Source organism: Lindgomyces ingoldianus, assembly GCF_010093535.1.
Source record: "Lindgomyces ingoldianus strain ATCC 200398 unplaced genomic scaffold BDR25scaffold_10, whole genome shotgun sequence".
Lineage (NCBI taxonomy): Eukaryota > Fungi > Ascomycota > Dothideomycetes > Pleosporales > Lindgomycetaceae > Lindgomyces > Lindgomyces ingoldianus.
In genome coordinates, this window is record NW_022985171.1 from 1,293,247 (window position 1) to 1,318,649 (window position 25,403).

General features: G+C 48.3%; 7 protein-coding genes across 7 annotated transcripts; 4 read left to right on the forward strand and 3 right to left on the reverse strand.

The window, feature by feature from the left end:
• The first annotated feature begins 2,102 nt into the window (after positions 1–2,102).
• BDR25DRAFT_283568 (mitogen-activated protein kinase HOG1) lies at positions 2,103–4,379 on the forward strand. The gene is made up of 9 exons (XM_033688060.1): positions 2,103–2,637; positions 2,690–2,737; positions 2,790–2,919; positions 2,972–3,015; positions 3,063–3,162; positions 3,211–3,567; positions 3,620–3,698; positions 3,749–3,932; positions 3,984–4,379. Exons 1-9 carry the CDS (start codon positions 2,582–2,584, stop codon positions 4,051–4,053), a joined length of 1,068 nt encoding a protein of 355 aa, XP_033549783.1. The 5' UTR covers positions 2,103–2,581; the 3' UTR covers positions 4,054–4,379.
• Positions 4,380–4,682: 303 nt separating this feature from the next.
• Positions 4,683–6,784, forward strand: BDR25DRAFT_12802 (LAlv9 family protein-like protein). The gene is made up of 8 exons (XM_033683789.1): positions 4,683–4,809; positions 4,880–4,987; positions 5,094–5,336; positions 5,417–5,508; positions 5,553–5,632; positions 5,683–5,854; positions 5,903–6,530; positions 6,680–6,784. Exons 1-8 carry the CDS (start codon positions 4,760–4,762, stop codon positions 6,681–6,683), a joined length of 1,377 nt encoding a protein of 458 aa, XP_033549784.1. The 5' UTR covers positions 4,683–4,759; the 3' UTR covers positions 6,684–6,784.
• Positions 6,785–8,370: 1,586 nt separating this feature from the next.
• BDR25DRAFT_353254 (uncharacterized protein) lies at positions 8,371–9,361 on the reverse strand (the record flags this gene model as incomplete). Its single annotated transcript, XM_033695139.1, has 8 exons — positions 8,371–8,420; positions 8,453–8,485; positions 8,550–8,619; positions 8,661–8,688; positions 8,731–8,859; positions 8,950–9,144; positions 9,169–9,288; positions 9,336–9,361. The coding sequence occupies 8 exons, from the start codon at positions 9,359–9,361 to the stop codon at positions 8,371–8,373; spliced, it is 651 nt and encodes a 216-aa protein (XP_033549785.1).
• Positions 9,362–10,175: 814 nt separating this feature from the next.
• Positions 10,176–10,824, forward strand: BDR25DRAFT_353255 (uncharacterized protein; the record flags this gene model as incomplete). Its single annotated transcript, XM_033695140.1, has 4 exons — positions 10,176–10,268; positions 10,363–10,506; positions 10,539–10,582; positions 10,620–10,824. 4 exons carry the CDS (start codon positions 10,176–10,178, stop codon positions 10,822–10,824), a joined length of 486 nt encoding a protein of 161 aa, XP_033549786.1.
• A 3,520-nt stretch (positions 10,825–14,344) lies between these two features.
• BDR25DRAFT_341728 (uncharacterized protein) lies at positions 14,345–15,713 on the reverse strand (the record flags this gene model as incomplete). The annotated part of the gene is made up of 4 exons (XM_033693636.1): positions 15,050–15,713; positions 14,600–14,981; positions 14,534–14,567; positions 14,345–14,484 (listed from the first exon to the last, which is right to left on the reverse strand). The coding sequence occupies exons 1-4, from the start codon at positions 15,634–15,636 to the stop codon at positions 14,345–14,347; spliced, it is 1,143 nt and encodes a 380-aa protein (XP_033549787.1). The 5' UTR covers positions 15,637–15,713.
• A 2,135-nt stretch (positions 15,714–17,848) lies between these two features.
• BDR25DRAFT_353257 (uncharacterized protein) lies at positions 17,849–21,357 on the forward strand (the record flags this gene model as incomplete). Its single annotated transcript, XM_033695141.1, has 31 exons — positions 17,849–18,000; positions 18,062–18,120; positions 18,153–18,228; positions 18,257–18,270; positions 18,311–18,337; positions 18,370–18,407; positions 18,439–18,473; positions 18,522–18,542; positions 18,572–18,791; positions 18,863–18,916; positions 18,953–19,027; positions 19,065–19,186; positions 19,219–19,245; positions 19,295–19,323; positions 19,382–19,462; positions 19,496–19,511; positions 19,560–19,613; positions 19,669–19,681; positions 19,722–19,740; positions 19,824–19,849; positions 19,876–19,965; positions 20,023–20,085; positions 20,117–20,199; positions 20,271–20,318; positions 20,359–20,436; positions 20,500–20,541; positions 20,570–20,705; positions 20,998–21,020; positions 21,099–21,123; positions 21,182–21,268; positions 21,310–21,357. The coding sequence occupies 31 exons, from the start codon at positions 17,849–17,851 to the stop codon at positions 21,355–21,357; spliced, it is 1,881 nt and encodes a 626-aa protein (XP_033549788.1).
• Positions 21,358–21,370: 13 nt separating this feature from the next.
• On the reverse strand, positions 21,371–25,366 carry BDR25DRAFT_258492 (uncharacterized protein). The gene is made up of 3 exons (XM_033686535.1): positions 24,670–25,366; positions 22,057–24,590; positions 21,371–21,975 (listed from the first exon to the last, which is right to left on the reverse strand). Exons 1-3 carry the CDS (start codon positions 25,111–25,113, stop codon positions 21,732–21,734), a joined length of 3,222 nt encoding a protein of 1,073 aa, XP_033549789.1. The 5' UTR covers positions 25,114–25,366; the 3' UTR covers positions 21,371–21,731.
• Positions 25,367–25,403: the final 37 nt, after the last annotated feature.

A 25,403-nucleotide genomic window follows, 5' to 3' on the forward strand; every position in this document is an offset into this window, starting at 1 on the left:
GCCGGGGCTGATGGATGATCCGTGCGCGGGCACCAGCTCACTCTTCACGGCGGGATATCAGCGCAACGGGTCGAGCGCAACGGCCATCCGCGAGCGTGGGGATGCGTGGTCGTGGGCGGCGAGGGCGATGACCGAAGACAGCACGACGCACGACGATGCTACTTCGATGCTCGGAGGGTACAGTCGCAGTCGCTGCAGTTGCTGCTCCTGGGAGGGCAGCCGCTCGCGGGCTCACTGGCTCAGCCTCCTTTGCTCAAGGCTCAATTTCTGTCAACCAACCAACGAGGGCTGCATCGACGGTTTGCTGCGCGGGCACAGCTGCTGGCAGAGCGAGGCACGCGTGGCAGGCTGCGGTGAACAGAGTGTCAGAGTTCGAGTGTGAAGAGAGAGTGAATGTCGATGATGAGCAGGAGCGGCGTGTTGTGGCAGACTGCATCCCCTCTCAGCCGTGTGCCCGTTGCGATTGGAGCTGGTGCGTCCACAGCTCGTCCAGGCCAGAGTCCCACGACTAGGCCTTTGTGCATTGCAACTCGAACTGCTGCTGGACTGCCTCATCTCAACCCGCAATTCAACTGCCTCGGGCATTCATGCACCCCAGAGACTGTTGTTTCGCCCGCCGGTACTCGTCTGTACCTGTTCCATTTACCCTCCCTCCACCTCGTGCAGACCAGAATCCGGGTGAACAGCTCCAGACATGTGCTGCGCTCCAGCCCGTCCGGCATCTCGCTGAGGTGATAGCCATGCCCCGGCGCGAAAGCTCTTTACTACTTACTTCTCACGCCGTCTAGCTGCAATCGGTGACGACGGCCCTTTGCCGTCCAAACCATTTTCTAAATTAAGGAGCGCACCTTCCACGATGCTGAGATTGCCCTTTAATCGTCCCCCACCGACAGCCCGGCCCCCACCGTCCGTCCAGATGTGCCACCACCACCGCCCCAAGAACATCTAACATCTCTGTGCGACGGTATAAGGCTTACCTTCAGCGACAATAATTTACCTCGCATTTACTTACGGGCAGACGCAACTCGTGCTTACCAAATTCTCCGTCCAGACCAGCGGGCCATGCCATTCCCACCTACCGGATAGTGGCATCAGCTCCAGTCCCCTTCATTCATGCGAAGCTTAGCTGCAAATCATCCAAAAGCGTGAACGTCGCCATTGCCCTCCCACAGAAATAGCGACCGCCATCCCTTGGTCCGATACCTGTGGCCACCAAACTGCACAGCGAGCCACAACCGCCAGTGACAGGAACTGTCATGTGTTTGAGATGGACGAGCACCGCGGCGTCCGGCGCGACGGGTTCCGATGTGAACGTGCTGCAGGAGGATTGCCATGTGACGGCCAGCTCCTCTCGAACCCACTTACGGATTACACGCAGGCTCACAGCAAACGCTTCAGGCTGCCTCGTGGTTGTGACACAGCTTAAGCCTGGTGGAGGATCTTTGCAAAGGCATTGCCGCATTGCTTGCCTTTACATTGCGTGCATGGCTCGGAGCCGCAGTCCAATCAGTGGGCGGTTTTGTTTCTTCTGCGGAGGACGGTATGTGGGCGCCTCCTGCGGAAAATTGACAGAGAGGATTCGAACTGTCAATCTTCTTTGCTAGAATTAGCCCGAGTGGTAAGAGGATGCTGAGTTTTTGTCTAAAAATCAAATCCCTGTCGTGCTCTGCCTGTTGTGCCAGTAGGGTGCTAACACGCTGTGTGAAGCTGGGTTTGGCCTCTGCCCCGCAGCCGAGCCCAGCCTCGCTGCCGACGAGGTTGGCTGGCACTGCTGGCTGGTTTGGCGTTTGTGTTCGACTTGCGCAATCCATTATACATAGAAAAACAAAGTGAGTGTGCCCCAAGACTTTCCTGAATAACAGTCAAGGCCTCGAGGCAGACGTACTTGCAAATGTCCCTGTCGCCACCCAGTGTGCGGGAGAGACCGCCCTATTTGGGCGCACGGGGCATTCCATGGCATGAAAAATTCCGGTTCTTGAAAAGCGTTCGGCAAGCCACTTTGTGGCCTTTCCCATATGGCAATCAGGCTATGACGTAGGTTCTTCTGCAGTGGCATTCAGGTTTTACCATCACGAAGTGTGAGACGTAGTACCCCTCTTGAAGACGATCTCTCTTTGCATTCACTCTGCCCTCCTCCCTTCCACCCATATAAATACCTTCATCTTATCTCGCTTTGGCAGTGATCTTCACCATCCACCCGCCACAGTCCCGTCACTCGTCGTCCCCTTCACTTCGCGTGCTCCGCTGTCCCCAGGTCAAAGAAGCCGCCCCATCCCATACTGGAGCTCTACGGTGTCAGCGTCCACCGTGTCTGTCGCCCGCAAAGTCGTGCGCTAGACGTGTCATTCGCCTTAGAACCGTCTTTCTTCTAGTCTGCAGCCAGCCTCCCCAGGTCTCGCTGCTGCACCACTCCCAATTCCTGTAGATTGAGCTAGCGGCGCGCGCAAACCGGCTTGCTCCAAGAGGCGAGAAGAACCTGAACAGGGCCGCCCACAATAGTCGCGACACCTCTACCCGCCGCACACCGCGCCCCTGGCTTCCATCACCCCCTATCGCACACTCAACGCGCTCAACCTCCACTATGGCTGAATTCGTGCGTGCCCAGATCTTTGGCACGACATTCGAGATAACGAGCAGGTGCGGAGCATGCCTCACTGTCCCTCTGGGGTGGAGCTGACCATTTGTGAAGGTACACCGATCTGCAGCCTGTGGGCATGGGCGCCTTCGGACTCGTCTGGTATGTCTGCATCTGACAATGGCGATACACCGCGATTCTAACATACCCGCAGTTCGGCCAAGGATCAACTCACCAGCCAAGCCGTGGCCATCAAGAAGATCATGAAACCCTTCAGCACTCCGGTCCTCTCCAAGCGAACCTACCGCGAACTCAAACTCCTGAAGCATCTGAGACACGAGAATGTGCGCATTTTGGAAACTACCTCCGCGAAACCCGATACTAACAGGACCCCAGGTCATTAGTTTAAGCGATATCTTCATCTCACCCTTAGAGGATATGTACGTGCCCACATCTACATCCCCATGACGTGCGCTGACTAGATTAGCTACTTCGTCACTGAGCTCCTTGGAACTGACCTTCACCGTCTTCTCACCTCGAGGCCCCTAGAAAAGCAGTTTATCCAATACTTCCTTTATCAAATTCTGGTGCGTGGAGAACGCCGGACGAAATGAGCAAGGCACTAATTTGAGAAGCGCGGGCTGAAATACGTCCACTCCGCTGGAGTCGTCCACCGTGACCTGAAACCGAGCAACATCCTTGTGAACGAGAACTGTGATCTGAAGATCTGCGATTTCGGACTGGCACGTATACAGGATCCCCAGATGACGGGCTACGTTTCCACGAGATACTACCGAGCACCGGAGATCATGTTGACATGGCAAAAGTACGATGTTGAGGTGGACATCTGGAGTGCAGGTTGCATTTTTGCAGAGATGCTCGAGGGGAAGCCACTGTTTCCTGGAAAGGACCACGTGAACCAGTTCTCAATCATCACTGAACTCCTCGGCACACCCCCAGACGACGTCATTCAGACAATTTGCAGCGAGAATGTGAGTAGTCCTAGCTCTATATTTTTGAGTTTACACATTGACCATTGCATAGACTCTACGGTTTGTGCAGTCACTTCCCAAGCGCGAGCGACAGCCATTAGCGAACAAGTTCAAGAATGCAGACCCAGCTGGTATGGTAATTGCAGACTCAGCTATCCGATTTACTGATATCTTTTTCTAGCTATCGATCTCCTTGAGAACATGTTGGTGTTCGACCCCAAGAAGCGAGTTCGAGCTGAGAGTGCACTTGCTCACCCCTACCTCGCGCCCTACCACGACCCTACCGATGAACCAGTAGCGGAAGAGAAGTTCGACTGGTCTTTCAATGACGCAGACCTCCCTGTTGATACATGGAAAATCATGATGTGCGTCCCCAATCAAGCCCATTAACACTAGCTTGACTGATAATATATCAGGTACTCCGAAATCCTTGACTACCACAATGTCGATGCTCAGGCTGTTAACGAAGAAAATGGAAATCAGTAGTCGAAGTAATCGAGGATATTGAAACGGGATGCTATGCATGATGGACCGAAACTCTTCCCAAAGGCATAAAGGTCTGTCCCTGAGTTTGGCGCATGACGCTCCCAGTGCAGGCTGGACTGATATCCCTCGATCAAGGCCCATTGCGCGTAGGGAGATGGGTTGTATTTTTGGCTTTAATTCATTCGGAGGTATTTATGGGCATGATCGGCGAAGTGTGTTTACGGAGATAACTCCCCGGTAAAGGCGACAGATTCCGGAAATAGGGGGGAACTTTTTCTTCGTTGGCCTACACCATGAATACTGCATCGCCCTGATCCTTTGTTCCCATCTATGTTCCAATCTTTCTTCGTTGGCAGAAGAAATAATGACACGAAACCTTTGCACGCCCACGTGAATACTCGCTTGGCACTTTCCAAGGTGAGCTGCGGATGCTGTATCACTGCAGAATATCCCATGACATCTACCCACAAGGATAGCCAGGCCAGTTCAGCAGACCCAGGACCGTGAGGATTTCGGATCTTTGCGGTGAAGCGTGGTGATGTGTTGCCAGGATTACGAAAGCGGCTTAGCGGCATCTGGGCAGTAGGGCTGAAGATGAGCTTTCAACATCCACGACAGCCGAGTCTAACCTTAATCTCCCCGTCTCCATGGACCCCCTCTTCCCTCACACCCCTCTCCGACGATAGCACCATTTTCTAGAGTAGACATGGCGCCTTTTACTCCAATTGTCTGCATCGTGGATTTCCACCACGCGAGGTCAGTTGAAGCGGTGAAGTGGCTGCCGACCTGGCCCTTTTTTGGTAGAGGGGCTAATAAATGTATGCAGGGGCCCGGAAGTGGAAACTTGGCTGGGTGTGGAAGAAGGGACTGATCCCGCGACCGATAATGAGTGGCCTTTGCTGCCGTTCATGGCGTTGAGCGACGGTGCGCACACGTATGTCTGCATCTCCCATTACCCCTTTAGGCCACGCCTGCCTCTAGCCATGCGCGGGCCTCTTCATCTGCATAGATGTAACTATGGCTAACTCTGAGACAAATAGCTCCACCGAGGATTTCTCGTACTTCACGTTAAGACACGAAGAAACGGACACTCACCCTGCGACGAGCCTGTTCGGAATCTCGTGCACCCGCCAATTAGACGCGAACCAGTTGATAAATAGACCACCGGATGTCACAAGGAGTACGGTGCAGAAAGCTGTTGTAGTTATTAGCGATAGTCCGCAACATTTTGGCGCTGTCAAGGCGAAACTTGGGGCCGTGACGGGAGCGTGGTTTGCGCAGAGGTAGGTTGGGTGTACACCGCTTGGGGGTTTTCCATTTGAGACTTGGTTGAAAGAAGGTCAAACGACTGACCGGTTTATAGGGATTTCACAGATTTGGAGATTATGCAGCGGTTTCAGGAGAGTCTGTCGACACTACTAAAGAATCAGGAGGGGGAGATGGACCATTACTTCGGTATATATCATAGAGAATAATCAAGATGAGGCTAACTGGTCCAGGGATATCGCTACGGGAACTGATCCACGAGTTCAAGTGGCAAACGCTCGTTCTTTTCAAATGTGCTTTACTTCAACCCAAGGTACATAAACCCCACCGTTTGATTCATATCACAAGCTAATGAGAAGGCAGATGCTCTTTTTCGGTTCACATTGTGAGAGATTATGCATGATGCAATTCGCTCTTATTTCTCTGATACCCGGCCTTATCCGCCACCTTCAAGATTCCGCTGACCCTAAGTTCAATTCTTACGAGGAGACCCTCGTGCAGCCTACGTCGCTTAAAACTTCTGAACGAGCCTCATGCAAGTATATGACTATACTAGAAGGCTAGCCATGTTAACGGTTCTTAGTGCTCGCTTACATGGGCCTTCCACTTCAATTGTTCGGAAGTGGCTCATTATTTGGCCCTTATACACCGCTCCAGCAACTCGACATGCTTGCCGACCACGGAACAAAGTCATATATTGTGGGCTCAACCAACTCGCTACTCCTTCAACAGAAGGATCGGTATAGTGATATACTTATAAACCTCGACGAACACACCATAGGCATTACTTCACCCTCACTTCGCAGCGCGCTCGCCCTATCAACCCCAGACAGGAGATTCATAGACTTCCTCACACAAACCGTCAACGATACCTGGGACGAGACAAATCCTGGCCGCCCAAAAGACCACGGCTATGCCGGCAGCGAAGAGTTTATCCGCATGCAATTTGAAGAATACCTCCTCGCTATGCTAAGCGCCGTAAAATATAAACTCTACATGGAGAAAAACAAAGAAAACGAAAACTTCATCTCAGACTTCGAAGGCGATCCCTCAACCGAGTTCTCACATGAATGGGTCGATGCATGGATGCGAACCGAGAACTTCCGCGTCTGGAATAAATTCACCGACTCCCACCTCTTCGACATAGTAGACCCTAAGCATCCGTTTTCAGGAGGCTTGACAATCGACGATGTGCAAAGACGTCTAGCGCAGTACGCCTCCCTCTTTTCCCTTCTATCCCCATGATCTTTCCCATTCCCATTCAACTAAGCAATCAATTCAGTCTTTTCTCCGATTCCACGTTTCACATTATTACCTTTAGCGTCTGTGTACTGATCGTCGCGTGGCGCTATGCAGGCAGGTAGCAGAAATGCACCTCGACGAGCGGTTGCAAAACTCACGCGAGGCGATTGGGAAACAGCTCGCCGTCGGCCAGAAAAAAGTCTCGTCGGCTTTTAATAATCTATGGGCGGAGATGGAGGCCATGCGTGAGGCGCAGAGGAAGAAGGCGGAGGAGGCTAGAGCGGCGAAGGGTAGTGAACCACCGAGTCCAAGTACGGAGAAGTATGGGCGATGTGAGTGCTTTCTATTACCCACATTGTGCTAGATGTGAATTTAATTGCGAATGCCTAGTCCCAAAAGCGCCCGACCTTTCTCACGCCCAAGCAAATATCCAGGCAGCATCCACGCGCGCTGGCGCCTATCTCTCCTCTTGGGGCGTCTGGGCGAGCGAAAAAAAGAAGGGGTGGGGGAAAAGCGCGAATTCGACACCACTATCTTCTCCACCAGCTACAGATCCAACGCCTGGGGATTTGAAGCGCGCGGAGGAGTTCCGGAGGGAGAAGGCTGGGCTCGGCGGTGGTGCACCGCTTTCGAGTGCAAAGACAGCACCTCCGGATGTTGAGGTGGGGGAGATGAAGAGGGAAAGTGTGTTCTTTGATGCCGAGAAGGGGAATGAGAGGAAGGCTAAGGAGGCTCTGTAGAGGAATGGCAGGCCGGGTGAGATTTGCACGCGGACTTTGAGACTTTGTGAGATATGGTGTTGGTTTAATGAATGATGACTAGATGCTATGTCGATGCCCTCTTGATGGAACGTTGGTGGTAATTTAGGGAATCTCTAGAGCTGGGCTTGGAGAGGGGAGCGTGGTGCATAGCGTTGGAAATGAACTGAATTGTAAGGAGGAATTTATGCTATTCATGGCTTTGGGTAGTCTGAATCCTCTTATGTGGCGTCCCTATATTCCCTTCACCCTTAGAAGCAAGTAAAATGAAGACTCTGGTAAGTATCAACTCCATTATCTCAGCAAGCTCAGACAGGATGGGGAGAGAAGTGGCAAGCCCCTGCTAGTCAACGCGAACCCTAGCTAGTAGCCTTAGAAGCGTAAGCCCTATCTCTCTAGCTAATAAAAGTGTAAGAAAGGCTTTTTTTCTCTAGCTATTTAAAACCCTTTTAACGTACCTCACAGGTGTGCCGGCCACTCTGCTAAGACCCTACTAAATCCACACCCTATTCTAGCCTGTAATAGCACTATTTAGTCCTGTAAGGCGTAGTATTGCGTTCTATACTATTTGTAACGAGGTTGTAATGAGGTAGGCACCCTGCCTCATTACAAAAAGGTGCGAATAATCAATTAACAGTTAATTCTTCGCATAGAATAGTATATATACCTGTCGAGCGTAAGGACTATCTCAGCCTTATATTTGTAGTTTTAGAGACTCAATAGATTGCTAAAGCAGCTTAAATGCTTATAATTTAGCCTTTTTAGACTACTAGAAGTATTTAACCTTTCTTATTAGTGTTAAAGGCTAATTAGTAGATACATTGTTAAGTACAAGAAGCAGAAATTTTGTTAGAATAGACTGTTCGCTTGTGTGGACCGCTCGCTTGTGAAATACGTTACTTTAAGTTGCTTTATAGTTTTTGCTGAAATAGAGGATAAAGCAACCTTGTCTTTGTTACTAGCGTACTCTGTGCATGCAGCTAAGACAGAGGACAAGACAAATTATAAGTCTATGTTGTGATAGGCTTCATAGCCGAGATCGTCATTCATCCTATATGGGTTCGCTCATCCAATAGGAGGGTTCTTCAGCGTCCGGGGTTCCTATCGAATCGTCATTCGTAACAAGGCTCAACTATCGATGTCCGAACAGTCCCATTTCGGGTAGACTGAGGTGCAATCCATTTCATGCAACTTCCTAGTAGACTTGAAAAATTATGCTCTTCACCCCACCTGCGCTCATTGGCATACCTTGTACTCTCTCCGAATCCGCTTGGGACGGGATTTTAAGGGGCGGTCTGCTCTAGGCTGGTTGGATAGCCCGCGCGTCTGAGTTATCCCCACTCGTCGTGTTACATCCTGATAGCGGAACCTATTAGCTCGAGCGAGACAGGTGTCGGAATTGAAAACCTACCGATCTAGAGGGATTAGGTCCGGTAGACGCATTCTGTTGTTGATAACAGACTTTGCCGCGTTGTATAGGGCCAGCTGAGCCTTTATGAGTTCACGCTCGCTCCTAACTACTTGCAGCACATAGTAGCTACTATTGATGGCATGTGTTAGGTGTAAAAGATATGCTAAGATAGTAGTAGGTTCTAGTGTTTTTAGAGTGTTTTGAATGGTGTTGGGGAACTAGGTGATGAGTTGAACGACGTTGATTGCATGTGGTTTAACTAAAAGGTTAAGGTTCGCTGATTTGATCTTAGAAGTTGGAACGCCCGCTTTAAGCAAGATGGAACAGAGTCGGGCATGGGAATATTGAAGGTAAGGACTAGTATCTCCTTCGAAGGACGTCATCGTGTCGATGTTGAAACAGTAGTTGTTGATTCTAGACCACATTAGACATACTGACTGCTTCAATGGATTTTTGAGACAGTGGCGCGAAATGAATGAATCATACCGTTTTCCACTCATATCCTGGGCCATGACACTGCTGATACCTGAGCATATTTGGTCTTGTTCCTTCTCACTACTTTATGCATCTTTTCGCCAACATCCCTTAACACATTATCTAAGAACATGACTGTTCCCTTACAGGTACTCATTCCTAGTACTAGACTGAAATTGACGTGGGTAATCTAAGAGCGCAGGTCCTTGTTGCTAGTTAACTTAATAAGTTTAAACAGTTGCTTAAGGTGCAGCTCCTAATTGGTGGTGACGACATATATTGTCTAATTAAATTTGTAGTAGTTATTTTGTTTAAATAATGCGCTAACATTGTGGGTAAGATAAAGGCTTGTGCTGTCTGTTTTGCGTATAAGGGCTTTACTAAGAGCTTTGCCTGCCTTGTTAGAAACATGTTTAGAGAAGTCTATAATTGCAGCTTTTTGCAACTCTTCTACTAGTCCCTTACTCTCTAATTGCTTCTGTGCAATTTTTATGCTCTCTTCTTAGACAAAGCTCTTACTTGCGTACTTATTAAAATAGATGTTTAGTCGAGTATACGACTCTTTATATCTCTGTATGCTAAGTTCCTGGAACTTCTTCTACATGCTAATAGCCTCTGGATTATTGTCACACATGGCTTTAAAATATTTTTAGGCTTGCTTATCTAGTCCTTTATTTCTGAGTTTTGAGGCATCCTTGTTGTCTTTCTCTAATTGTTTAATCTCTTTTTGTTTATTAGCAAGCAGCAAGTTAATCTTGACGTATATCTAGTATAGATAATAGATTAGATCTTCTTTTAGTGGCTTATTGTCCCTAAACAATTTAAAACCTAACGCTAACAACCTATATTGTTTACCCTAATCTTTAAGATAGTTCAAGCGCACAACATTTTACCTAGCACCTTTATAGAGGTTGGCGAGAAAGCCTCCAATGATTGTACTTTGTAGATGAACTTGGTGGAAGGGTTTTGCGATGTTGGGTGAAGAGAACTCTAACGATGCGTTTCTGGCCTTTAAGGCGTTATTGGCATCCTTCAACCCGAGCAGAGGATTGTTGCCCCACTCAGTTCGATTTTGAAGAACAGGAGGATTTTTCCTGATGATATCCTAGCTTTTATCTGCGCAGCTTACTATTAGAATACGTTAGTTAACTAGTCAAGGGCTCCTACGGGCTGACTAACGAGGGGGATGGATCGGCTAAATGTATTTCCGCTGCAGAAGCGCAAGGCTTACACCACAGCCAAGAGACTCAACCAGCGTCAACTTCAACCTTGTTTGATAATTTCTACCTTGTCAAGCTGGTGGTGGACTCGATCCCTCTACGTTGTCGGCATAGAGCTGCACTAATATTTTCCCTATGCTCCCACTATTTCCTGAGAAGTCTACATGTTAGTACATGTATGCTGCCATACCTAAGGCGTCAAGACGAACCACGGGGCTGTACTATGATGGCCGAAGCGCTAGCCGCCGTCGGCATCGCCTCCAACATCATTCAACTGGTCGACTTTGGTACCCAGGTTCTGAAACGGCTTAACCAATATCAGTCTACAATCAAGGAGATCCCGGAAGCTTTCTGTCATATCAAGTCTGAATTGCCCGTTTTATTAGATGCCCTCCGCTAAACGAAGGCCGCGATTAATACAAGATTGTTGTAAGATAAAAGCAAAATGGCCCTTCTCCTAGCAGTAGATAGATGTAGCGTGCGGATAAAGGAACTTAGCAAAGCAATTAAGAAAGTACCACCTGCATTAAGTAATTCCTAGGCCAGAAGAGGTAGTAAGGCATTGTGGAGCCATTGCTATAACGCTAAGGTATGGAACATAATAGCAGTAACCCAGGGGTATGTTTAGACGCTAACATACTATGCCGCTGCTTTATTAAAAAATTTCGCAGGTGCAACTCTTCTATGTACTAAGTACCTTAAATTAAATCTGACCGTCTGTTCTCAGGCTGCATTCTACCGCCTCCTATCCCCTCCTCTACCGTTCCATTCCAGCGGGATCCACACTTCGTAGACTGCCAGATCCTCATAGAAATAGATCGCAAGAGCTAGCAGCCTACGTCTAGAGTAGCATTAGTTAGTCTTAGTAGCGTGGGGTATGCCTACCTTACCGTTTTGCCAAAGACGTAAGATAACAAAGTCAGCAGAAAGTCGCAGCTTGCTGTTAAGTACTTGTACTAGATCTAAAAAAGGTTACCTACTACCTAGGTATTCTAGGTGCATAGAGGCAGCACAGCAAAGTTTGTTAAAAGCTTTCAAAATATTGCTGAACAGGCTAAAGTTCCTGGTTAGGACTGGCCAAATGTAGACATTCTAAAGCTTGTCTACAACTAGCTGTGCAATAAGGCAAACGGTCGCTAGCTCATAATTATTGACAATGCTGACAATCTAAGCGTTTTTGCTTAGAAGGAGAATAGGCGTGAAGGTGTTAGAGAAGGTGTTGCAAGCAGCAAATCTGCTGCTCTGCTAGACTTCCTACCTTAGTTGCTAAATAGGGCTATTCTTGTCACATCGCAGAGCAGGGAGGCGGCCTTCCAACTGACAGGGAACTATGCGGATATTATTCAAATCCCTCTAATAGACAAAGCACATGCCTTAGCCCTACTCTAAAACAAGCTAGAGGGCAGCTTTAAACAAGACAATAGAGCAGCACTAGTTAAAGCGCTTAACTATGTGCCTCTTGCCATTTCTCAAGCCGCCGCTTATATTAGCCAGAGCGCGCCCCATGCCACTGTACTAAATTATCTGCTTAATATTCGTAAAGGCGACAGAGACAGGGCGAGGCTGTTAGACATAGGTATTACGGGCTCTCGCAGAGACAGCACAGCGTCAAACTCCGCCATGGCTACTTGGCAGATCTCATTTAAGCACATCTGCAGAGTAAGATCTTTGGCAACGCAACTGCTAGCGCTGGTGAATCTTTTTAATCAGCAGGGGATTCTAGGGTTCCTCTTAAAAGGCTGCTATTAAGATAGCGACAATACAAGCTCAGACTTTAAGGACAACTTAAATACACCAATAGGCTTTTCCATAGTTGCAGCAAATGTAGGTGGGAGCTAGTTTGAAATGCATCAGCTAGTGCAGTTCTCTACAAGAAAGTGGCTAGAACCAAACAAGGAGTTAGAGCAGTAGAAAGAGATGTACGTAACGCTCATAGACAACTGTTACCATGTAGGACAGTACAAGAACTAGACCGTGTGCCAAGCGCTATTCCCACACGCCCAAGCTGTAGCGGACTGCCAGCTAAAGGAGACAAAAGCACTAGAAGTATAGGCGTCAGTTCTTTTTAAGGTAGCTTAGTATGTAAGTAAGATAGGACAGTATAGTAAGGCAAGCAAGATAGGTTCCGCCACTATCTAGGTTAAGGAGGCTATCTTAGGAGTGGAACACCTAGATACGCTTAACAGCCTTAATAGCTTTAGGCTAGTCTTAAGCTAGCAAGGCCAGTATAGCAAGGCAGAGGTAATGCATTAACAAGCGCTAGAAGTGAAGAAGCGGGTACTTAGGGCAGACCATCCTAATACGCTGACCAGCATGGCCAGCTTAGCATTAACATACTAGAATTAAGGACAATAAGACGCTGCCCAAGAGTTAGAGGTGCAAGTGATAGAGATAAGCAAGAAGAAACTCAGGGGCCATCCTAACACGCTAACCAGCATGGCCAACCTAGCATCAACGTACTAGAATTAAGGACAATGGGACGCTGCTGAAGAGCTAGAGGTGCAAGCAATAGAGGCTCACAAGAAGAAGTTTAGGGAAGATCATCCTAACACACTAGCCAGCATGGCCAACCTGGCATCAACATTCAGGAATTAAGGACAATGGGACGCTGCCAAAGAGCTAGAGGCGCAAGTAATAGGGGCGAGCAAGAAGAAACTCAGGGAGGACCATCCTAACACGATGACCAGCATGGCCAGCCTGGCATCAACATATAGGAATAAAGGACAATAGGACGCTGCCAAAGAGCTAGAGGTGCAAGTGATGGAGACAAGCAAGAAGAAACTCGGGGAAGATCATCCCGACACGCTCACCGGCATGAACAATCTTGCCTTCACATGAAAAGAACAGGGTCGTACAGCAGAAGCGATACATCTCATAAGAGAATATGTACAACTATGCCACAGCATTTTAGGCATTGGTCATCCCCATTACATCTCTTCCTCTAAAGCGCTCGCCAAATGGGAGGCCAAGCAAGGGAGGGTTGAGATTCCGACTCTCAATGGTTAATAGTGGCCAGATTAGTTAGACGGAATAGAATTATTCGCAAAGAAAAAATACTTGTGAAATCTCTTCAATTATGCCCAATTACCAGCTTAAAACTCTCTTTACTTGATTATTGATGATTAGTTTAAACTCTAGCATAGCACCTCACACGACAATAGGGTAAAGAGATTGTGCTGCAAACGGTGAAGATAGTATTGCAACCTGTAGTGCAGAAAATATACTTGGAGAGAATGTAACATGTATTCAGACTATCAGCGCGCCAGTGTGTGCAGGAGGTGGCACAATGCCATCACTAATACGTGGGACTGCCGACCCGCTCCGGCCACACCCTTTGATGGGGCATGGCAAAGGTTGGCCTTCTTGCGAAGACTCCGCACAGCCACAGGCTTAACAGCTATTCTAGATAAATTAACATGCAATGATTAATTATGTGAAGCGGGGTTCTGCCTGGCCTGGACTAGTAATCGCTTTGATTAGAGGTACAGGCTTGCGTAACAACCTTGCATGAATTTGCATGTTATAGCAGTCACAAGGCTGATAAGAATATCCCAGTATTTTAGTACTGGTGTAAGGCTTAGATAAGACATTTTTATAAGTATTGTAGGTAGCAAGAGCAGGTGCGAAGACGACAATACGAAAATAAATTTGGATAGGTAGGGTCCTAGATGTTTAGGAGTAGCTACATCACACGATTTATAAAGAAGTATGGTAAGCATTAACGTGTGCGCAGGTCTTGATTGCTTGAAGTCAAAGTACCCCACATATTTCTCCATGCGGTGGAGGGACGTTAGCCGAGTTGAGGCTACGATGCACAAGACGTCGAAATCGTATATACTACTCATAGTCTTCGAATACCTCGACACTGCACGAGCCGAGCATCCCTTCTCTCTCAAATTGCAAGCCCATCGAAATTACGCTCAAGTCAAAGCACCCATCCAATGATACTGTTGCCTCTCCCTAACCATCCTCTCCACAACAAACCCCAGTTTCTCCTCCTCACCCCTACTCCCCTTCCCCATCCAATTGGCCTCAACCCTCATTTGTAAACCCTCCCTAACTACGGTCCTTAAAGGCTCAAAAACAAATCTCTCCCCGCACCCACATACCTGGGCCCAAATTACCGTATACGGCCTGTTGAGACTAAAACCAGTGGTGTGCGCTGGAAAAGCTACCCAGTTCAGACTGATCCTCAATTCCCTCAAACCGCTCAAGGAGGTGAGTGCTTCACACATAGCGCCCCAGGTACTCGGTTGGAGTTTTTCAAATTTAACGTTTTTGAAGTGTGCGTTTTCAACAGTGAAGGGTAAGCATTGAGCGGAAAGGGCGGATTTGTGGGCTTTGCGGATAGGAACCGGAAGGTGATCTAGAGTGTGCACGAATGATGGGTGCGTTCGCGCGGAACCGGCATAAGAGTGAGTTCGGGAGTCGAAGTGAATTTTTGTTAGACTTTGGGAATGAGATTGTGGGATGGAGTGGGAGAAGACAAGCAGGGTTTCTGGCCGGTGGAACACGAATGTTGAGGTTCTGTACACATAATCCAAGATATCCGTATACCTGTATCGGAATTCAGCACAACCTGCTCTTAACATGCAACTAGGGAGTATTTTGTAATCAGAACGTACATAGGCCGGCAAGTGAGAAGGAGCGGTAGCGCCCTTATCCCTTGTTTCGGATACTCAGTCTCGTTTCCATCCGCGTGGAGGACTACCCACGTTGCTTCCTGGCACGCACACGTTTTCACCCAGCCTTCATCCTCTTTAACAGGGTCTTCGCAACGCATTGCAATAATTCGCCTTTCTCGAACCTCGATATGAATCCTCATCTCGCCGTCAAACACCAGTCCCCAAATCATCTGCCTGATTTCCGTTGGCAGTCTCAACAATCCCGGAACGAAGCCACCCCCCCTAGCCCTCGCTTTCCTCTTCCCCAATTTGAAACCCATATAACTTAGCTGTGGTGGTGATGAAGAAATCGATCTTCTCCTCCCCCTCCCTTTCGTCATCACATTCGGAAACTCCCTCCTTCTCTTCCAAAGCTGCCACCTCTGCGAATGTACAATTCTGTCTTTCACCTTTTTATATCCCGGAACTATACTCCTGTCGTAAGCCAACAGTGCAACGCCGATAGAGAACCAGACCGGGAAGCAGGCAACAAGTGTGATAGCTTCCAAGACACTGCGGCGGCGACGAGGTTTTGAGCACTGCCGCATTGTGCTAAAGGAGGGGGATGATGTGGTTGATAACAAAGGGAAATGGGAAGAAGGGAGCGGGTTTTCCAGTTCGGCTGTTAAGTTAGTTGTAGTATTCTTAGAGTGAGATGTGGTGGGGGTTTAGGCATCAGGAGAAATGCGAGTCTGAAATTGGAAGTAGACTAACCAGATTCGTCGACAAGGTCTTGGATATCCCTCTAGATAGACCATTAATCTTGAAATACGACTCTTGGGTTTGGGAACTGGAAATCTTACTAATTTTATAATGAAGAAAACAAACGTCGCATCGTTCGCAGTATGCTGATCCGTACCGCAAAAACTGACAGGGGCAATCCATCACACGTTGTTCTGTGTTTACCATGCTATTAGATAGAACCACGGCCTTTCGATCCCCGATTCTTTCTAGTGCGGCCGATATTTTCATTATAGAACGCGGGGAGGTGGTAAAAACACCTGGCGAGGCATCTCAAGCTCGACGGTCTTCTCACACTAGCAAGGAGCTTGCCTAGTAACTCAACCAGGTTTAGTAACTAGGCTCAGAGGAGCAGGCACCGAAGCATTTTGTTGTGGAGACAACGACAGGGTAGTTAAGGAGTCTCCGAAGCCGTTCATTGATGAAGACTCTGGGTTCGATTCGACTAACATCTGTTAGACGAAACATAGTTCTATCCACGATCAACCAACTACCTTACAATCTATTCTCATTCCCAGATACACAAGGCAACAAGCCATCACATCCAGTGTTATACACAACCACCGGTCCAAATTATTACCCAACTGCGGCTCGCTATAAACGACATAGCTAACCGTACAAACCAAATCCACAATGCGTTGTCCGCGATAAAATACTTCGCCTTCTTCACCCTCTTGCACTTAAGGCTCAAAGCCGCCTTCTTCTTCTTCTGCGTCTGCCGCTGCAGAGCATCAACCTTGAAATTGAAATCCTGTTGGCTTTCGAGGAGGGTGGCTATCAGGGCTTCCAACCGTACGTACTACGACTCAGAAAAGTGAATAGTTACGGTCACGTGAGCCGTACAAACGTAAGAGGATTGTCAATCGTAACGTACGACTGAGAAAGGTCCCCTTACGGTCCGTAATACGTCTCAGAAAGTCAATTTTTCCTAGTAATATAGGACCTAATTAGACATCCATGGGCAAGCGTCGGGAGGGCGTTTGAGGGGGCGTTTTTGAGTAACAATCAGTGAAAACTCTGTTGTGTGCTACAAGCAAGAACGCGTTAGAGAGGGAGGGAGGGGAGAGGGGGGGGGGGCTAGGGTATTAGATCTTATGCAAACAGTTAACTTTTTGCCCTTAATATTGTCCTTAAGTTATAATTTGCTATTCTCTCTTACTAGCAATTGCTTATACAAAAGGCATTAGAAAACCTTAGAGTTGCAGCAATATTATAACTCTTATTAGAAGGACTTTGCCATAGCTAAGGATAACAGCCCCTTGTTCGCAGATCCTCTCACATGGTGGACAAAAGTAGGACGTTTCTCCTACCCCACGCTCTTCAAAATCGCCCTTGATTTCCTCTCTATCCCGTGTACATCCTATGACTGCGAGTAGGAGAAGGACTTGCCACCTTGACAGGAACCGCCTCTCTATTGCAGAAGAACTAGCTCCGCTAGAGGGCAATTCACTAAGCTCTTAGCTCTCTCAGATCATATTTGTTCCAGTGTTACGTCGTAACTTCTGCCAAGTTGTTAAGCCGTACAAGGATTCTTAATTGTTACAGTTAAGACTCGTAAGTGGTCCTCATGTCAATTGTATAGTAGAAACGTACTAAGAAAGTCAGACGTAACGTGCCAGATTTGGTCGAGTCGAATCGTATTACGTACGGTTGGAAGCGCTGGTGGCTATGTCGAGTATGGAGAAGGCTGCACAGTTGCAGGGGGTATTGGATGGCACGCCTGGGGAGATCGCATAGCCTGCGTTGTGGACGAGCGACATCCTGTTCCAGGAGATCTCGTAGATTGGGATCAGCGTTGCCGCAACGAGGGGGATGCCTTCGGCATTGTAGAACTATACGGCAAGTGTTAGTTAGGCATAGGGAGAGGGCTGGATGATCAATGAGCATTGGGGGTTGAGGTGCGTACACTTGAATTGCTCGAGGGAATACCACTTTTCCATGCTTGACTCCAGGCGAGGGCCAGATTGGGGACCAGGTAGGTGACCATCTGTAGGAGCGGCAGAAGCAAGAGCCAGGAATATGGCGGCGACGGGACCGTTCTTAGCTGTCGTTACTCTAGTATATGCACTGGGAAATATGGTGGTTGAGTATAATCGGAAAGCTGATATACTAATTCCGAAATACAAGCGAGAGGCTGCAAAGAATATTTCCGACGAGCGAGTGGACCGCCAGTTGATGGTGGGGGGTGTAAGCCAAAGGATGGCTGATTTATATGCTTCTTTAACATCCTAGATTCCATTATTCGTTGTTCCCCGCGGGAAGACCTGACCCCTCAAAGTACCCTCTAAGTGGTCCATGCAAGCCCGAGCATCTCACTCTTAAGAGTTGAAGCTGGGCACAGCATTCCGTCTCGAGCAATTCGACTTCACCGCCCGCCAAAATTCCAAATACCTGACACGGTACATTATTGCCTCATTCTTCCATTAGACAATTGCCAGAAGGTCATCTGCGACCTATATGAGCCACTCGTAAACATTTGAGAGGGGTTTATTGTTTTTAGCGGACGGGGTAAAGTTTATGGCCCTCGTATTGATCCGTAGGGACGTATTCGCAGGGTAACCCTGAGAGCCTGACTATTGTAAGCTGAGATGTTCCTGCATTCGCTGGAGTCAAACTTCGTTGAGCAAGTTACGGTAATACTGATGTCGTACCAGAAAAGATATATTAGGAACTCGCATGATTGATACATCAGTGAGCTATTCGAAAAGGCACAGTCCGCACAAAACTAGATGACTCGGGAAGGTATGATCGTTCAGAAATAATCATGAAGAGACTTCAAGGAAAGGACTTTACCGCAATGCAGGGCAACCTTCAGCCATTCCTGCAACACTCTTTCAGACTTTACCAATTGAATTCGCTCGAGAATCGATGCAGTCAGAATGCTTTGATGAGCCTTCGTGAAGCCCACAAAGAGGCCATGGGAGGATCGAAGTATCTCGTAAAGGTCTCCACCAAGCCCGAGGTTTTGTTGCTCCGGTCTACAAGGCGTTAAGCTGTTCTTGAAGGTTCTGAATTCGAACACAACTGTCTAAGATATCAATGCCAGGTAAGCGCCTGGACGTCATTCATCGTGGCCGCCTCATCATAGTGGCAGACTAGCATCTGAGACCTCTCCGCTGGCAGGAAAGCGGTCGGTTTGGACTCGTTCCAGCCCGGACAGCCCTTCATCAGCGCGTGAACCGACTCGTCTCGAAGCATGTTGACGATACTTTGACCTCTCAGTTGTTCGTTGTAGTCTCAAAACTCTAGCCCCCCGTATTTGTTGAGGAAGAATGTCTTGCGGCGTCCGCCGATCCCTCCCTACCACGGCTACCATTTCATTAGCGGGTCCCAATCGGGCAAGGATCGAGAAAGCAAGTTTACTTACAAGACAGCTGCATCGAAAGCAGGGAAATCGACAGTAATCAACACTCTTTGTGAATGAACTACTTTTCGGGGTAATATTCAAGGGCGTTGTGTAACTAGATGTGTCATGTTGACGCTGGTGGAGGAGAGTCGAAGCAGGCTAGCACTATAAGCAGGGAAACCTGCGCCGATCAACACATGTATGAGACCTGTGTGAAAAGCTGCCTTTACGGGTAGCTTTGTGGCACCAGCCGATCACCATGATTATCCAAAACATCAACAGATCACGTAGATAATATCAGCGCTTCCAACAGTCCGTAGTACGTAACCGTAGTACGTGAACGTAACTGTCACGTGAGCAGTAAGTACGTATTTGCTTTTTAAGCCGTAACTTACGGCTCACATCTCTGCCCCTACGTACCGTAGTACGTCTCAAAAAGTCAATATTTCCTAGCAATATAGATCCTGATTAGACATGTCTGGGGGCGCGTCAGCAGCGTGTTTAAGGTCGCGTGTAACAATCAGGTGAAACCTCTAAAGGTTGTAGGACGTTAAGGGATGGAGATGTGGGATCTTATGCAAATAGTTAACTTTTTGCCTAGTTTATTGTCCTAAGTCCATACTTGCTAATACTCTTGCCCATCATGAGCTAACAGATGTCCCAGTTCCTCCATTGTGGCAGGCGTACAGCCTCATCCCAGGGATCCTCCCAAGCCATGGTTGCAACTCCTACCCTACGCTATTCAAAATCGCTGTCGATTTCCTCGCTATCCCCTCCACCAGCTGCGACTGTGAGAGAGCCTTTAGTGGGGGCAGCCGCACAGTCACAATCAACAGGAACAGTCTAGGGGTTGATACAATTAAGGCTCTGCAGCTTTAAAAGAACTGGCTACGTCATTGCGCAGTGGAGAGTGAATTAACAGATCTAGCAGACTATATTAGGAGGAAAACTCCAGCAGTTACGGCGTAACTTCTCGCGAGAAGTACAGCCGTAGGAGGATTGTAAGCCGTTACAGTTACGCTACGTAAGAGGCTATTAATTCACTTGTAACATACGTACGTACTAACAAACTGAGAAGTTACGGTCTAAAAAAAGCTCAATCGTAACGTATTACGTACTGTTGGAAGCGCTGGATAATATACAGTAAGCATCACAAGAAGGCTCGGGACTGTATCAAACCAAGAAATCTCACATCATCCGACACGTCTTTGAAACATCTCGAAGAGATTAATCTAAATGGCAACCAGTGCAACGTCCCTGCGTCACGAAATACGGCATATTATTGCACAATATAGAACATTTAAGCTAGGCAAGTTCCTCTTAGACATTTGGAGCCTCTTAACATTCTCTCTGATTTTCTCTTCAAGTAGATCTTTATGATTTCCCGCTGTAAGTATCGAAGTGCAGTTGAAAAGAGAGGAATGGAGCAGGGTGCAAGCCATCGAAAGTAGGGTGGTCCGCAACATTCGCCGCCAACGCAGTTATCTCGAAAGCGCCGCTCAACCACCTCGAAACCATCACCCACTTAACGTCTGTACCTCACACAGAATTACTTTAGGACATAGCTACCAAGGCGCTGCTAGCAAGTTCTCCCAGAACCTTTCCAGCATCTAATTAACCTACTGCTTATTTCTCTTTAAAGAGCTCTAATGCGGAATGAACAGTAAAGGAAATTCTAAGTATAGACGGATTATACAGTAACAAGGGTTCATAGGTTCGCGTGTTCTTCTCCATGTCTATTAGACTACCTCTTATCTACCAACCCACTCTAAACCGTCTCACCACTAAATTAACCTACCCCTAATTCCCCTTCCATCCTGAGATCACATATTTTCCATTCCAGGAGTGACTACCTCTTATCTATTAATCGTCCCTAATCTAGCCGAATATCTAATGAACTTTGGAATAACTGATCTTTGATAGTGTCTCAGTTTCATTTGATGTTGAAGTGGATATTTATTGAGCACAGACTAATTGACTAACAACAAGGAGTCTTGGGTAGCGAGTTAGCAAGGAGGCATTCCGTCACCATTGCCTCTTCTTCAAGGAATACTCATCAAATTTGTGCATATGAATACAAAAACATAAACATTGTTCACCTAAGCATTGCGGCACCAGTCACCCAATCCGATAGTCACTCTTCAATTCACCAAGCAATGCAACCACTCTGGGCATTTTGTAAATATGTATTAACACCGCCCACGACATTTGCCAGCCTACGTGCTACGTTGTGCTTTTTTCTCTCTTCACTCTACGGCCTCTCTCTTTTCGAGTTTCAGCACCTCCACCATCAATAACAGACCGATTGAAAATGCCATCCGATATGCAAACGCCACGGAAACTACAATGAAAGAGAGAGAACTACAGATCCGAACATCGAAGTTCTTGAAGTAGAATGACGAAGCAGGGGGAGAGAGGAAAACAAATCCCCAGCTCCATATCTCCATCGCCATCTCCATCATACGTCATACGTGCCAGCCAATCATACAAACCACCATTTCCCCACCTCCCTGCGCCCGCCCCTCTTATTCTCTCACCCCAACCCTTCCTTCCTCATCACATTATATCAAAATCCTTTTTCAGCTGGAGAATCAACTTCCACTCATCTTGAGAGACATCATTCCTAAAGAACTCTTTTAGCGTATCGATACTCTTTCTCGAAATCGCGGAATACAGGGTATCGTCTTCTTCAAGATGGCGGCCATAGAGTGGTTGATTTGCACCTTCGATTTTGACGGCGACTGACGGTTGTCCCTTTTTACAGATGTTGATTTGTTTGTGATCGCGTTCGATGGATGTGCTTTCATTATGTCAGTATGAGTGTGTGCTATAAGGCATAGGAAGCGGGAAGGGAAAGGGAAGGGGAAGAGAGGGCACATACACTCTACCAAGTTGCAAAATCTCCTTAACGCCAGTAACCGGATTCCGTTTAATCGCCGCAATCGGCGTCAAGAGTCTTAGGTTCCCTTCCACCACATCCACACCCACGACAATTGGGTCTTTTTTGTTGAACACGGCGACGGGTCTCAGAACGCAAGGGAACACAGCTAGCATCTTGGAGTCTTCTTTCCTTTGCTCCTCGAGCGCTTTCATATGCGCTGTGAACTTGTCGAAGAGATGGTAGATGATATCGGCTTCGAAGATCTTGACGCCAATCTCCTCGGCGTAATTTTTGGCATCTTTGTCGACTTTCACGTCGAAGCAGAGCATTACCGCGTACTCCTTGGCTTTTTCCAGCATGACACCAGCGCGGAGCACGTCTTTCTTGTACACTGGACCAATGGAGATGGTGGCAACGGGGATCTTCGAGACACGCAGAAATTCGAGTAAAGCTTCGAGCGAACCGAGGGTGGAGGCCTGGACTGAGACACCGCGACCCGTCTTTGACACTCTGCTCAGAAGATGCGCTAGATCACCCATGACTTCGTCCATGAGGTCTTCCTCATCATCATCCTTGCCAACGACGAGAAGACGGGAGCCAGCAATCGCTGTATCGAGACCATCGGCAGCAATCTTGATACCCATGGCAGCCTTGACCTCTTTGTTGTGCACATACTGGGATTTGACTCTCAGTTCCTTCATCTCTGCTGGCGTCAAGAGCGCGCGGATATTGGTAACAATCGGTTCTGGATTACCACAAAGCACAATGCGGTCACCTTCGTGGAGAACACCGTTTGAAAGGACTACGTCGATAGTCGTTCCGAGACCCTCAATAACCTTAACTTCTAAAACCGTACACTCGACTTCGGAAAGATACATGAGGTTATTTGTCATACGTTCTTGCGTTAGCTTTACGATTAGCTTTAACATGTCTGGAATGCCTTCTCCTGTGTGAGCGGAAGTGGGTACAACTGAAACATATCGTGCCATGTTCTTGTTCTGGTAGAAGAGTTCCGAATTGAAGCCTTGCTCCTGGAGCTGGGTGTGGACGAAATCCCATCGATCTCTGAACTCTGTTTGAACTGACTTCTTTTGGAGGGCAAGGCTGTCTTCGAATCCGTTATTATCAATTCTCGACCAGCCGAAGAGGCGATCGATTTTGTTGAGCGCAACGATGAATGGCGTCTTCCTCTCCCGGAGCAGCCTCATAGACTCCAAAGTTTGCGGTTCCAGTCCGTGCATAATATCGATGACCAAGATGGCAATGTTGCAGAGTGAAGAACCTCGAGACCGCAGATTCGTGAAAGACTCGTGACCAGGAGTATCGATAACCAGTAGACCTGGGACATTGAACGTGAAGCTATTATCCTTGTTTACCACGGCGACCTTCTTTTGTAAGGCTTCCACGGGAAAGTACGTAGCACCAATCTGCTGCGTGATACCGCCTGCCTCACCTTCTTGAACATTGGTTTGTCGGATCTTGTCTAGCAATTTCGTCTTACCAGTGTCGACGTGGCCAAGAATGCAGCAGATGGGGGATCGGAGGTTGTCTTTCGACCTTGCAGCGAGTGCTTCTTCATGTTGCTTCTGACGTCGCTCGGCGGCAGCCGCCTTTCGAGCAGCCTCGGCCCGTTGTGTCGCTGTTTGTTCTTCGTCCTCTGATGACTCTTCCTCGCTCTCAGACTCAGATTCCGAAATTTCTGCAGCAGTTTTTGAGGAAGACGCCTTCGTGTCTTGTTTCACTGCGGCTTTTCCATTTGTTGCCGCCTTGGGCTTCTCTTCCTCTTCCTCAGAGGGGGCATCCCAGCTATCCTTAACACCGTCCATCTCATCTGCCTGGGCTTCCCAGTCCTCTCCAGAGTCGCTCACTTCGCCCTTCTTAGCTTCTGCCTCTTTCGCCTTCCTAGCTTCGGCCTCTGCTAATGCAGCTTGTTCCTCTGCAATCCTGAGCTCCTCTAGTTTTCTCGCAGCCTCTTCGGCTTCCTTATCAGCCTGCGCCTGCTCTTCCGCCTTGGTCTTCTTCTTTTTCTTTCGATAATCATCGGCCGACTTTTTCTTCTTCTTCTCGGTCTCGTCAGCCTCATCGGCAGGCGCCTCCAACCCAGCAACCTTGGCGCCTCCGCTCTCGAGCATCTGCTTCATCCGGAGTTCTTGTCGCGCCTTGGCTTCTTTCTGTGCCTTTGTCAAGAATTTGCCTTCCTTCTTGAGCTGCTCGATCTTCTCTTTCTCTTTCTGTTTCTTCAGAGCCTTGGCTTCCTCCTTCTTCCGCGCCTCTTCGGCGGCTTCACGCTCGAGCTTCTCAATCCTGGCTTTCTCTTCCTCCAGCAATCGTGCTTGTTCCTCTTCCTTTCGCCGTCGCTCTTCTTGTTGCTTCTGGATCGCGGCGAGGGCTGGGTTGAGTTTCTTCTTCTTGCCACCAGCCGTAGTGGCGGGTTCTGGGGCGGATGTAGGAGCGGAAGGTGTGGGAGCGGCTTTTGTCTCGGTGGCCTTCGCAAGTTCAGTCTTCGCGGGGGCATTCGCTTTCTTCTTCGCAGCCTGGAGCAATATACATTAGCATCAAGTTTGATATGCCATACCAGAAATGCAGCATCAAGGAGATATGGGAGCAACATACCAATTCCTTCTTCCGCTGCTTTTCCTTCTCCTTCTTCTCCTTCTCCTTCTCGGCCTTCGTCTTCACCCTAGGCGCCTCATCCGTCTTCTCCTCCTCTACCCCGACTTCCTTGCCCTTCCCCTTCTTCTTATTCGCATTCCCCGCAAACACATCGTCCTCATCGAAATTCGCCTCTGCGGGTGCCTTGCTCCCTAGATCTGCGGCCGCGCCATCAGTCGTGGGATCCTCACCCTGCACGAAATCCTGGTCGCCGCCTTTCTTATTCTTCTTCTTCCCTCGGCGCTGTATCGCAGCCATCAGCCCACCTCCAAAGGCATCGTCTTCGGGCGCAGCCTCCTCGGGCCTCGTCTCAGTGGCAGCTGCATCCTGAGGCGCAATGGTCTCACCCAGATCGGCCTCCCAATTGTCGTTGGCCTTCTTATTACTCTTCTTCTTCGGCGGCATCGTGACTATTCCAAACTATCTCGAGTGCGAGGTGAAAGGGTGGTAGCGGGGGTTCAAATGCCGTACCGGTGGCGGGGATGCGACTTGAGTCAAGTGTGGGCTGTTGCTGCCTGTGGAAATAAGAAACTAACTCCGCAAAGAGTGGCAGAGTGCAGGCTCCTGGCAAGGAAATAATTAGAGACTAAGGCCAGAAGAGAGGGACTGAGAAATGCAGGCTGAGAGTGAAATCCCACAAAGCGGCGTCAAAATTTTGAATCATTTGTTTGCCAACAGATATGTGGTGGGGTTCG

What these genes read in the sequence shown, in the direction of transcription:
- BDR25DRAFT_12802 (XM_033683789.1), top strand. Translation starts at nt 4,760, where the DNA reads ATGGCGCCTTTTACTCCAATTGTCTGCATCGTGGATTTCCACCACGCG. An exon ending in GTGGATTTCCACCACGCGAG is followed by an intron (nt 4,810 to 4,879) that starts GTCAGTTGAAGC and finishes AAATGTATGCAG; the next exon opens with GGGCCCGGAAGTGGAAACTT. An exon ending in AACTTCTGAACGAGCCTCAT is followed by an intron (nt 5,855 to 5,902) that starts GCAAGTATATGA and finishes AACGGTTCTTAG; the next exon opens with TGCTCGCTTACATGGGCCTT.
- BDR25DRAFT_283568 (XM_033688060.1), top strand. Translation starts at nt 2,582, where the DNA reads ATGGCTGAATTCGTGCGTGCCCAGATCTTTGGCACGACATTCGAGATA. An exon ending in ACATTCGAGATAACGAGCAG is followed by an intron (nt 2,638 to 2,689) that starts GTGCGGAGCATG and finishes CCATTTGTGAAG; the next exon opens with GTACACCGATCTGCAGCCTG. An exon ending in CAAGAATGCAGACCCAGCTG is followed by an intron (nt 3,699 to 3,748) that starts GTATGGTAATTG and finishes ATCTTTTTCTAG; the next exon opens with CTATCGATCTCCTTGAGAAC.
- BDR25DRAFT_258492 (XM_033686535.1), bottom strand. Translation starts at nt 25,113, where the DNA reads ATGCCGCCGAAGAAGAAGAGTAATAAGAAGGCCAACGACAATTGGGAG. An exon ending in AGCAGCGGAAGAAGGAATTG is followed by an intron (nt 24,591 to 24,669) that starts GTATGTTGCTCC and finishes ATATTGCTCCAG; the next exon opens with GCTGCGAAGAAGAAAGCGAA. An exon ending in ATTTTGCAACTTGGTAGAGT is followed by an intron (nt 21,976 to 22,056) that starts GTATGTGCCCTC and finishes ACATAATGAAAG; the next exon opens with CACATCCATCGAACGCGATC.